This window comes from Halichoeres trimaculatus, unplaced genomic scaffold, assembly GCF_033239565.1.
Source record: "Halichoeres trimaculatus isolate MK-OKI-2021-1 unplaced genomic scaffold, fHalTri1.1 fHalTri1_scaffold_10, whole genome shotgun sequence".
Classification (NCBI taxonomy): Eukaryota; Metazoa; Chordata; class Actinopteri; order Labriformes; family Labridae; genus Halichoeres; species Halichoeres trimaculatus.
Window position 1 is genome coordinate 7,774,361 of NW_027437187.1, and position 12,658 is coordinate 7,787,018.

General features: G+C 38.8%; 1 protein-coding gene across 2 annotated transcripts; it reads left to right on the forward strand.

Annotated features, from left to right (window-relative positions):
• The first annotated feature begins 745 nt into the window (after positions 1–745).
• On the forward strand, positions 746–11,972 carry fam169b (family with sequence similarity 169 member B). Of its 2 annotated transcripts, none has more exons than XM_074676938.1 (9): positions 746–883; positions 2,712–2,840; positions 2,973–3,075; positions 4,659–4,744; positions 5,655–5,817; positions 8,221–8,403; positions 8,839–8,973; positions 9,113–9,183; positions 10,811–11,972. In XM_074676938.1, the coding sequence occupies exons 2-9, from the start codon at positions 2,715–2,717 to the stop codon at positions 11,138–11,140; spliced, it is 1,197 nt and encodes a 398-aa protein (XP_074533039.1). In that variant the 5' UTR covers positions 746–883; positions 2,712–2,714; the 3' UTR covers positions 11,141–11,972. The 2 variants fall into 2 exon arrangements, with proteins under 2 accessions (XP_074533039.1, XP_074533040.1); XM_074676939.1 differs by having other exon boundaries at positions 8,839–8,964.
• The last annotated feature ends 686 nt before the right edge of the window (positions 11,973–12,658 follow it).

Sequence of the window (12,658 nt, forward strand, 5' to 3'; positions counted from 1 at the left end):
AATTTGAGCAATAAATTTGTTGGTTGCATTTTGTTGCCTTATTTAAATCCCCATGAGCTACTACCAAGAGAGCCAAAACTTCGATGTCCACTTAATAACTGGTTACAATTCAAACAGATAACATAAATATCAAATCAAAGACACAGCTTGAAAAAAAAAATTAAAAAATTTCAGTATCACTCAACAGGTGAATTAAAAAAAAAAAAAAAAAAGTGAAAAAAGCACAATTGTTTACAATGTGTTATAAATCACGTGATCTTTCTGATCGTTGTATCAAAAACATAACTGTACATTCATTAAACACTAAAAAGGACGAAGCCTAAAATCAAGGATTCTATGCAAAATGGTTTACACTTTTGCCATACAATGTGTTATTATTATTACTATTATTATTATTAGTAGTAGTAGTAGTAGTAGTAGTAGTAGTAGTATTTTATTTATTTTTTTTATTATTATTAGTATCATCATCATCATCATCATCATTATTAGTATTTTCATCATTATTATAATTATAAAAAAGATAGTGACTTCTAACAAGCAGTGGAAGTAGTACATTTCTTTTTAGTATTGTTATCGTTTATTTAATTATCTATTTATGTATTTATATACTAGTTTTATTATCTTTATTCCTTTATTTTGAAGTCTATGTAATAGGTTTCCGGAAATGTTTCAGCTCACGCTGGTGATGTTGACAGCTGTAAAGCCAGAGAGGGTGATGCAGTTCCTTTTTGTGGTCAGAGAGCGGCGCTGTTTGCCGGGTTACAAAGTTGTTCTGTTAGAGGTGTGTGGAGAGAGAAAAGGAGCAGGTTACAGGTGGTTAAAGGTTGAAGTCTGTGTTGTCAGAGTACGTGACTGAACTGTGTTATTGCCCGTCACACGTAAGGTAAGTTAATGCACCGTAATGACACGTTAGGGATTTGTTGTCAAGTAGTTCAGCCCGTACATCTGACATGTTCGTAGCAGTGCTAAGTTAGCATGATTATTTAATGTGTTGGATGTTTGGTGCTATCGCTGGAAAACACGTTTTCAGATGAAAAAACAATGTTTTCTAACTGAACTATGGCTACTTTACCGACCTTCAGACAAAACTCCATGATTTGGAGTTTTTAAAGTCCACCTATGGACTTCTGACTGAACCCTGACACAGGGGCGTTGTTAGTATCTGAGTACTAAGGGTGCCCAGCCCCTACAGAGCAGTGTTAATTCTTCTAACAACAATTATGCTTGTAAATGTTCATTAACGGCGCTTGTGTCTCGCTAAAATAATCCTCTCTGACAAACATAAAGGTGACAAATGTTGTGTGTCCATAGCACTTTTATTTAAAACCAGAGTTTAAAGTTAGTTATCAAAGAGTTGTCAGAGAGATTGTTCTTTGACTTAGAGTAAAGATCATTCCTCTACAACTCCACATAAGTTCTTTAACTCATGTGACCACATATCATTACATGGGTGATTATAAAAGTCTGATGTTTCTGTTGCTCTTTCATTTCACTCATTGTTACTGTGCCCAAAGTTTTTCTGTTTTAGCTCTTTAGCTAGTCACCCATTAGCTCCCCACCTCTTAGAAAGTCTGTACTGAACACAGGGTGTTTAGTTTTGTTTTGATGCTGAAATGATAACCTTTGTGATTATGAGATGATGTTTACAAGAAGCAAATTGATACATGAAAATGAAATGCACTTCTGCTTTTTTTTTTTTTCCATTTTAGCCTCATGCTTTGACAGCTATCACTGTGACACCGGGGCCAAATTGTGATTGGTTTGTTGATAATACTGTAATGAGCTGAGGGTGGGGTGCGTAACAGATTGTTGCAACTTCCAATGTATTATTCCTGCTGAGAATATTTTTTCTTGTTTTTAAATATTGGGAGGGGGGGTTACTCCTTCAATTGAGACTCAAAAGAGCCGCAGCTAGTCATAAAAGAGCTAAATATGTCTCTAGATTTGAAGGTTGGGTACATCAGTAGGGACAGATAAGCAGCTTCACATTGGGAGGAGATTCAGGGCTGAATTATTTATTTAAAAGAGAAAATGTTGTGCCTATGGGTAAAGGTAATGTGTACAATGATTAAAACTAACTAAAACTATGAAAGCCAAAACAGACTTAAATGCAACTAAAAGTAAAAGGTGTGTTTTTTGTTTTGTTTTTTTGTTAAAAGACTGACTAATTCTAAAATACATGCTTAATTAACACTGTTTACACCAGATATTCTAGTACAGAAAAGATGGGACATATTGGAGTAATCAAAGATATTGAACTTATACAAGATGTATTATTATGAGGGACATGATAAATAACTTGACAGGAAGGAGAAGGTTAAGGTCTTTACTAACACTATTATTAACTACCACACCTTGTTGAAATTGAAATCTGGAATGGATGAATATCATTTTGAGTGCCTGTTCTAAATTTAAAGGCTAATTGAGCACATGCTCTTTAGTTGTGTTTTTCGGGGCTCTGAGAGGAGACTAAGCGCTGCTGTTGAACCCCTAAAAAGAGTGTTAAAATGCCAACGACCTGACTTCATATTTAGCTAAAGTTATACTCAGTGTTATAGTGGAAAAAAGCATGCACTGATTTGATCTTGTTAGTATCTGTGTTTGTGTTAGATAAGGTCACTCTTAGTGTCAGCATTTTATTCCTTATCTCGCTGAAGAACATCTGTGAAACCAAAGTGTGTTTTTAATTGTTGTGTTGTTCTGTTTGACAGACCATGCACCCTGTGGACCTTCCAGCTGTGGATGACACCGACCTGACATCAGCAGCTGAACATTACCTCACGTCCTTGGAGCCAGGAGTGTGTGATAATGAATGGTTTCAGCCAACAGAGAAACCAAAGGTGCAGAACATAGGCAGTAATTATCCTACTGAGATTGGCTGTGGCTCTTTCTGAAAGCTTCCAGGAACAAACTTCTTGTTTGAAATCAGAAAACAAAAGTTTTGATTTGGAGGTCTTCATCTGTCTTACCAGGTCGAGATAACAGCAAAAAATGTCAGGTGGTTAAATTTGTTTGAAGATGACCAGCCTGACTGCAAACTGTTGGCACTACACCTTCCAGGGGACCCAAAACAAGGTCTCAAAATGTCACACACACTCAGTCACACACTCAGTCACTCACACATGTGCTGTATTCATACTTGAGCAAAATCTTAAGACCAGGGGGGAAATAACAAGAATTTACAGTTTCTGGGGTGGCAAACAGGCTGTAAGCAGAGCTTCAGATGTCAGAAAAAAGAAACAGACACAAAAGACAAAAACAGAGAGTAGACTATTTATTACCACAAAAAAACAGGCTGTTCATCAGCTGATCAAAAGTTTAAGACCACAGCCTGTAAATGTTAAAACTGGACCAAAACAGTGAGAAAACCCTCAGTGATGAGGAGCTCTACCATTCTTGTCGATCACTTCATGCTTGATGTGAGTGTTTCCAGGAGGCTGTGTGAACGTTGCTCCAGGTGGTGAAGATGTTTTCATGGAGGATCATCCACTATGTGGACCTGATGTCCATTTCTGTAAACTTCCCTCTCCATCCATCCCCAAATGTTCTCAATGTGATTAAGTGGACTACAATGGACTAAGAGCACTACAATGGTTTTAGGGTGCAACGCAAAAGAATTGTTGCATTTTGGTCTCACATTTACACGGAAACAGCGTTTTAGCTGACTCAAAATGCAAACTTCAGGAAACAGCCTTAAAGTGATACTCCGGGATGGAACAAGTTGGGTCCTATCACAAGGTTCAGGGCAGAAATTACCCCTACAGCAGTGTTTTTGTGCAGCAGAAGCCCAGAGCGCTCGCACCTAACACCCCCTCCCTGCTCCTCTGCCGGTTTCCTCTGCACTCAGACGGTGCCATTTTTTACTTGACCAAAAACACAAATAAATGGACTCCCACCGAAAAAGTCTGATATCAGTCTGCATTCACGCTTTATATAGAGAATTTTCACACAAAATCCTCATCATGTCTCTTCGTCCTGGCAGACTACCTGCACTTGTTTATATCTGGCACGCCACGCACGCGGACTGATACACTAAGCGGCGAGCGCCTCGTAGCCAGCTGTGGCTCTGCAGCGGAGGTAGCGCCGTTTTACGACAAGATGAGAACTAGAGCCTTATTTAGCGGTGTTTTTGTGTGATAGTAACGCACTGAAAATTCTCTAAATAAAGCGTGAATGCAGATCGATATCAAAGTTTTTCGGTGGGAGTCCGTTTATTTGTGTTTTTGGTCAAGTAAAATAAGGCCCTGTCTGAGTGCAGAGGAAACCGGCAGAGGAGCAGGGAGGGGGTGTTTGGTGCGAGCTCCCTGGGCTTCTGCTGCACAAAAACACTGCTGTAGGGGTAATTTCTGGTCTATATGACGCTGGCTTTAAAGTCCTTTAAAATATCTATAAGGCGTCCATCAGTCATGTGAGCTGAGCTGTGTCTCTGATTGGATATTAAAACAATCCTAACACTAAACTGCAGAGTAAGCCTGTTGGATTTTTAATAGTTTTCAATAAAATTAACTACTCTCCATTTTTTCTCTTTTATGTTGTTAAGCTCTACTATCAACCTGCTTACCATCCACCAGTATTAACCATGAGTTCTTATCATTTTCTCCTGGTCTTAAAGTTTTACTCTAGCTTGTCAAATCTGATGCTTACTGCTCTGTTTATAGTGGTGGCTTTGTACCTACATGAGAAGTGGTGGAGTGTGGACGACATCTTACGCACATCCAACAAATCCAGAAGAGGCTTGATGTTGGTAACCTAATTTTACTATCTGTGGGATGGACATTTTTTCTTTTGAAACACAGTTTTTAGCTTTTTATTGTTCTATGTAATCTTTATTTACATTGAAGCAAATCATAAAGAGTGTGGACTTGATTACAAGGCAGCTAAACGATAGCTCCAAATCACCAAAAAAAAAAAAGGTTTGTGAGAAGGGTTTCCACCAGGTGTTTTAATTTTTTTAAGTTTGACCACAGCCCATCTGGAATAGCTGGGGAGATAGATTTTTTTTACCTGTACTGCAGCCAGCCACCAGGGGGAGCAGTTTTTGTGCTGAGCAAGATGACGTCCATTTTTTATTATTATGGGTATGACTGGAGGGCTGCATGCTGGGAGTTAAGTGATCTAGAGGGGTAATGCAGCACTATGGCTCTATTTTTCATATTACAAGTAAAAAGTCTTGTGGTTACTTTTGACAATGGCTTGAAATTTGCCATCAGAGCAGTTCTGTTGTTAGAATATCTTCTTTTCAGCTCCGTCTTCTGTCCATAGTGAACCCCTCTCTTAATCTGCAGGACCTTGAGAATGCAATTCACTCATTTATTCATAAGTTTAGACTTAATCATCGTAATGCCCTTAATGTCGGGCTCAGCCAGTCTTCCATTTCTTGTCTTCAGCTTGTTCAGAATGCTGCAGAAGATTTTTAACTAACATGTTCAGCCGTGAGCACATCAGCCCTGAGCCGTCGTCACTGGCTTCTAGTTCGTCTTAGAATCGATTTGAAACTTTTGTAGTTTGTTTTTGATGCTATTCCCAGTATTCACATCAAATGATTATTACACAGGGGAATCTACAGTGTATTCAGTTAGTTCTTGTTTCCTCAGCCATGTTGCTTTGCTTCCATTTGCCTGGTGAGCTTCCTAAGGTGTGTTTTTTTTCCACAGGTGCAGTCTGTCATAGAGAGGGTGATTGTGTTCCTGCTCAGTCAGGTTGTGGAGAAGTCCTCAGAGGAGGAGGTGCTCTTCTCCCTACACCCCCGCACAGAGAGCTGCAAACTGCTGTGGATAGATGGTCAGGCAGTCGGCTTCTACACCTTCAAACACAAAGGTAGGATGGAGGAGAAGAGTGAGCCGGAGGAGGAGGGTGAGCCGGAGGAGGAGGACTCACATTAGTACAACAGGCAGGGGGTTGCTCCTTTATGCTTTCCATTAACAGAAGTTTGACTGACTGCTGGTTTTTGGTGAGAGGACTGCCTGATGGCTGCTTTTAGGGGCTGAATGCTGACATGATTGATGTATTTTATTGGGGTCACTTATGGGCTGACTCAGTACTAGTTAGGACCATGCAGGTGGTTCACTTCTTAACACGGTAGATCTTGCACTGGGGCTGGGTATCACCACTGGTTTTCTGAATTGATTCACTTCCGATTCACAAAGTCCTGATTCAGTTCAATTCGATTTAACTGGATTCATTTAGAAATATTTAAGTTATAACACTTATTCTGTTTGCCAGGGCTTAAAGTGAAAAAAACATGTGCCTGAAATCATATATTTTTCTCAACAACTGTGCAAAATTTACTTTTTGCATAGTAATTTTTCTCCCTGTCACCTCTGCGTCTTTAAGCGACCTTGGGTTCCTTGAAAGGCGCTATATAAATTTAAGTTATTATTATTATTATTATTATTATTATTATTATTATTATTATTATTATTATTATTATTATTATTATTATTATTTGCCGCCAGGACAGTGTTGTGCCAGTTCACACAAAAAGTGAGCCAGCTCTAAGTTCAGTTCACAACACCTAAAATGAACTAGTTCACGTTCATTTTTTTGCTACAAGTTCTAATTTTTAGTAGAGGTATTTGAGGTGTCCATTTGAAGGTCTTTGGTTTGAAATAATCCAAGAAACACTGTTAGAGAATATAAATATCTCGGTATCTGACGAAAAACTGAAATGTCACATTAAAAATCTTTCCGTCAAACTAAGACAAAGATCGTCTTTCTTTACAGAAATAGATTGAGTTCTATGTTCTGTTATTAAAAGATTATTTGATCGCGATGATGTAGTTTATAAAAATGCATCTACCACTGCACTGAAACCATTAGATGCTGTTTATCACTCTGCACTTTGTTTTATTACCAGTGATAGCTCTGTGACTCATTTTATTCCTTAAAGTTGGCTCGCCGTCTCTTACTGAAAGATGCAATAACTGGTATCAGTTTATACATAAAGCATTTTCCGGAAAGCTACCATTGTAAATTATCTCTCTGCTACATCTTAAACCTGTTTCATTTTCAACCTTCTCAAGTGAAACACTGGTTCTCCAGGTTCCTCATCCCACGGCTGACCTGGGGAAAACTACTTTAAACCTCAGTGCTGCAAACTCCTGGAACGGTTTATAACAGGGGTTCCCAAACTTTACCATACCAAGGTCCCCCCAAATAGCATTTGCTTCTGGGAACCCCTTTGAAAACCAACAGACTATGCTTCAGAATATGTAAAGAAATTTCAACTTTAAGAATGTATTTTCAAACTTTTATTCACTTAACAAAAATTATTACATTTGTTTAGAACAGGAAGTCATTAACAAACAAAATCCAGACTCCCACAAGGAGGTTGTTGCAAAAGGGAGAAGGCATTTCAGGGCTCTTTCAGCCAAGATGGGATGCTCTTTTCTTACATGTAGTCAGTAGGTAGACAGAGGAAGAGCCTCAAAGTTTTGTTCACTTTTTTAGATCGCTTATTAACAGGTGCAAACCGCCAGGTCGAACACAGATCATGTCATTGTCAAGCTGAAGTTGCAGCTGTCACACGAGGTGGGAATAGATACAGTCGGAAACATGTGAACCCAGCACTTAATGTTTTGTTTGTTCAAGACAAATGGTTACCAAAAAACACCCAAACCCTAAATACGAAGATCAATAAAAACTAGATAAATACGTAAATAATTAGATTCAATTTTTTCCCTTCTTTCCAATTTTCTGAGGACCCGTATGTGCTCCCTGGCAGCCCCCCAATAAAAGTCATTAGTTTATAAAACAACCCTAATTTGGGCATTTTTATCCCTGATTGACATTTTAAAAATATAATTCTTTATCCTTTATTTGATTTTTAAATGTCCACTAATCATGGTAGCTATTCTGGCTTTAAGATTATTTTAATATTTCATTGTTCTTATTGTTTTACCCTTTTAACTCCCGTAGTAGCCCAAACTAATTTTCGAAATCATGTTGTGTGTGACTTTTATACGTACTCACTATACGGCCTCAAGGAGGAGGCCCTCAATGATCTTTCCAAAACTTTAAACAAAGTTTGTTGATGATGATGATGACAGCTGGGCGAAGGAACTTGTTTTTAGGTTAATATTTGCAGTAATCTCTCTAGTTACAGTGAGTAAATGAGCATTTCCAGTTTATAAAAAGCTTTAGTAAATCTGTAAAGTCTCATTAAAAGACTTGAAAATCCTGTTCTTCCAAACGTTGACTCCTCTCCTGCTCACTTTTCAGGCAGCCTGTGTGACGGCTGGAGCAGTCTCTGCTACATGGTGCCAGTTATGGACACAGTGCTGGTGAGGAGGAGCTGCAGAGGGAGAGGCTTTGGCCTTCACATGCTGGAGGATTTCTGCTCCTCATTCTCCTCAGAGAAGTTTCTAGGAGTCAGCTCTCCACTGTCTCCCAGCATGGCAGCAGGTTAGCTCAGTTTCTCTCTTGTCCCTTTAGACTATCCTCAACTCCTGGATGAGAGTTGTGTGGCACTATGTGCTATATTCGGTAACCAACTGCTCATTTGTAGCTATTCATGCCAGACTTTCATACCTAACAAAAGCAGTTACCGTCCAGCTGAGAGACAACAGACTATCAGTGAGCCACAACAACTGCAAAACAAGACGGAAACAACCTCACCCATATGCTCTTATACTGTTACGATACATGTACACTACACAAAAAGTGAAGTATTCTTCTCCATCTGTTGTTTTGTTTTCTACATTTCATATGATCCCTGCAGAGATTTCCCAGAGTCCTAACTTCTGAGAACAGTGTCAGTGTTGTTCAGCCTCGCCTCCTTATTTTGAGGCAACTTTACACTAAACTAAAGCAGGCTTGGTGTGTCACTTGTGTGCTCAGTGTGCAGGAAGTTCCTGCTGCATCACGAGGAACATCGAGAGCATCTGTACGAAGTGGAGGCTCCAGGGGACTGGAACCAACGAAGAAACATCTGGCTCAGCATCCAGCTGGGCCGCTACTCCCTCAGTACGGACGGTATATGCTTTAAATGTTTACATTTTTAAGAGAGGTCAGAAAAGGCTATAATAAAAACCGCACTGTTTCCCCACGAGTCCAGTGTTTTTGAAGTTTTAATGTGAGCCCCCTCAGTTTTATGTGCTCTCTGTCACTGTAGGTAAAAGTGGAACGAGGAGCCAAACTCCAGATCCAACAGAAGGGACTGAAGGAGATGAGCACAGTCAGAAGGTAACAGCCTCAACTTTCCCTGTCCGTATAATCTCCTGACATGTTTATGTTCAGAGCAGCTGCTGGCGAGGCACAACGAAACACCTGATACTGATTTGTGTTCCCTGCTGGCCAGTACGGCCCACGGTCACACTACGCTAATGTGATTCAGACTTAAGGTACAGGCATGACCCACCTACATCATTGTGAAGTGTCTGTTTACATGAAGCGTGGTCGTATCAGCACGAGCACAATAAAGAGAGAACACAGAGAACATGAGTATGACTTTACTGACTTTTTGGCCTATGTTAAGTCTTTTTGGTCAGAAACAGCCCTCTAGCACCCCGTGCTTAAGCACAGTACACCTGCAGTTAAACTGGCAAAGCAAACTGGACTTAAGTGTTGAAGGGTGCCCTTAGCCAGTGGGACAAATAGATACTTAAGTTGCTTTTTGACCAGAAGCTCCAAGATCTTTTAGTTCCCGTTAAATACTTCCAGGAACTACTGGGTTCCTGTGGCCAATTGTTTGTCTGTGTTTCCACCACAGGCCAAAAATCCAGGTAGGATATGTAAATCAGGCCAGATATATATGGACAGAAAAACAGATGTAATTGCAGCACACCACCAGACCAGGAGAAGACAGGCCAGTACTGTTATGTGTAGCACTGCAGTTAGCCTGTTAGCAGGGAGGAGATTCAGCCTGAGCTGACTTTTGATCGTACTTTGTTGCACTGCAGAGGGATTTGTTAACACTGTCAAAGGAGACGAGTTCAAGTGCAAGTGGCAAAAATTGAAACACGCTGTAAACCCGGATAAGTTGAGTTAACTTGAAAGATGCTTGTAAACCGGTTAACTTAAAAAAACTTAGTGATGAAACAAGTTAATTTAACTCAACATCTTAAGTAGTTACGATTATTATGGAAAATCATTCTACTGAATGTCTTTAATCAAATAAACCTGTTGCTTATTTGTTACAAATTAAAATATTAAGTGATGTCTAAAAAATGTTGCATATCACAGTAAAACATATAAGTTGACCTTACTCAAAACTGATGAAGAATGAAGATGTGATATCAATAAATTTGCCTTATGAATGAAGTAAATGTTATAATGAAAAATTGAAGCAGATCTGAACAACTAAGTTAAATAAAATTTTAAAGTACAGCTGTTTTTTTTCCGGGGGGGGGGCTAAATTGACCCAAGAACTAAATTAAGACCCTCAAGTCCTAGTTACTAGTTCCCCAAGAAGTCCCTCCTGAGGAAAGTTCCTGCAGTTGAAAAGCACCTATAGTTACCAAAGTTACGCTGCAAAGGAGAGTCTCAAAGTTATTTATGAATTTTAACTTGCTCATGATCTTGGCTGGAATCTATTTTTTCACAATTTAGAGTTATTGTTAGGCAAAGAAGGATAAAATATAAAAAGTTTAACATGAGGAGTTTCTGTTAGGCAACCTGGAAGCATGAGGCTCTGTTACTGTTATTATCCAGTATCATGCAGATGTACACATAAAGTCTTTGAAGTAATCACCAGATTTATTCTTCAGAACTTTACCCCTCATTCAGAGAGTTAGTAGAAACAGCAGCTTATTCAATCCGACAGCTTGTTTTCTTGACTCAGTATCTCTTTGTCTTTGTGTTTCGGATGCAGACTAACAGTTGTGGAACAGACCTGACCTCGCCGAGCCCCCTGAAAATGAACGGCCCTTTGGTAATTCACTCCTCAGAACATAAAACACTGTGTGGACCTTGTGATCAAAGTGTGGGAGGAACCCCCCCAAGCAGCAAGACCTCTGGAAGTGGATGTGACCCAGCAGCCCACGCCGATTATCTGGACTCTGGAGCTCCCACCAGACCACCTGAGTCCCCCAACACAAAACAGTCTCTGATATCTAAACCCTCCCAATCCACAGAATCTCACGGAGAGGAGCCCAAAGCGGAGGAGACAAACAGAGGAACTAAACGAGTCAAGAGAACATGACATGTCAGAGATACCGACTTGGACTTGTGAATCTCTCAGAGGGAACTGTTATTGCAGATTGAGTGGGAACACAGCCACATCCTCTGAATCCTTTATACCAGGCATGTCCAAAGCCAGGCTCGGGACAATCAAGGTTCAAGGTCCGTTTTTATACGGCCCCCAGCTTTCATCTTTTAATGATGTATCTGAAATGTATCATGTTCTAAATGATGCACACGTTTACATTTTCTGTCAAGGTCACAAACCAAAGTCTATCTGTAAGGTCTCACTGAACCACATTTGGACTGTTCACAGGCTGCTTGTATAAAGCTAAAGATCTGTACATTCTGCTGAAAATACAGCTAACAAAAATTTGTCCATAAAAATAGCTCACAATGCAGGATTAAAAATATTTGGGACTTAAAATGTTGTTTGAAGGTCATAATAGTCAAATAGATGTGAAAAACAATCCTGATCAAATCCAGATCCTGATCTTTCAAAAAAACATGAGGACATATTTTCTTTATATCGCCCCCTAATGAAGAAAATGTTCCTTGGTCTGAAGCAGAGTTTGCTTATGTTGATGCATTACGTAACACTGCAAAATGAATCAGACACCTGAGGTGCAGGTGAGGTTTGATGTCATCAGTCTGTGATGATGGAACAAGGAGGTGAACTCCTCTTTGAAAAAGTTTGGACTGGTTTACTCTGTATTTGTGGAATAAGGTTAAAAGATTAAATTATACATTAATCTTTAAATGTCCAACTGTCAGTGTTTGTGTAGCACTCAGTCTAATTGGTACATAAAAAGGGTACACCTAATTATGTGATAATATATAACCACTATTCTGGAATTTTTTTTTTTTTCACATGATCATATTTCCTAGAGTCATATTTTCCCCAGCTCCGAGAGCTGACTCTTTGAATGAACAACTAAAGATGCCTCAGATTGAGAGCCAATCTCTTTTTTTTTCTCCCTTTTTTTTTTTTTTTTTTTTTTGTTGTCTATTTCAGCCACACATGGTTTATCAGGAAGTGATGTGGGGTCTGTGTGTCTTCTGTGCTTCTCTTACTTGTTTGCTTTTCATATTTAATTTTCTGTTTTGGTGTATTATTAGCTGAGTTTTTCTATTTTTTTTTTATTTTTTTTTTAACTATAAATAGGTAAAAGTTTAGAAATAATATACAGTCAGATATAACCTTTTTGTCTAATTCAGATGGGTCTTTGTTGTGTTTTATTTCACTTATGTGATGCTGCTCCATGGGGACATTATATATATATATATATATATATATATATATATATATATATATATATATATATATATATATATATATATATATATATATATATATATATATATATATATATATATATATATATATTTTTTTTTTTTTTTTTTTAATAGTGAGCCGAGGCAAAATAGCAGACTCTCTGCTTCGGTTATGAGCACAGCTGTATCCTTATTGAGCCAGCGCTGAATTAGCATTATATGCAGTAAATCTCTATTGTTCGTGTGTGGGGGTGCAGGGAAAAAA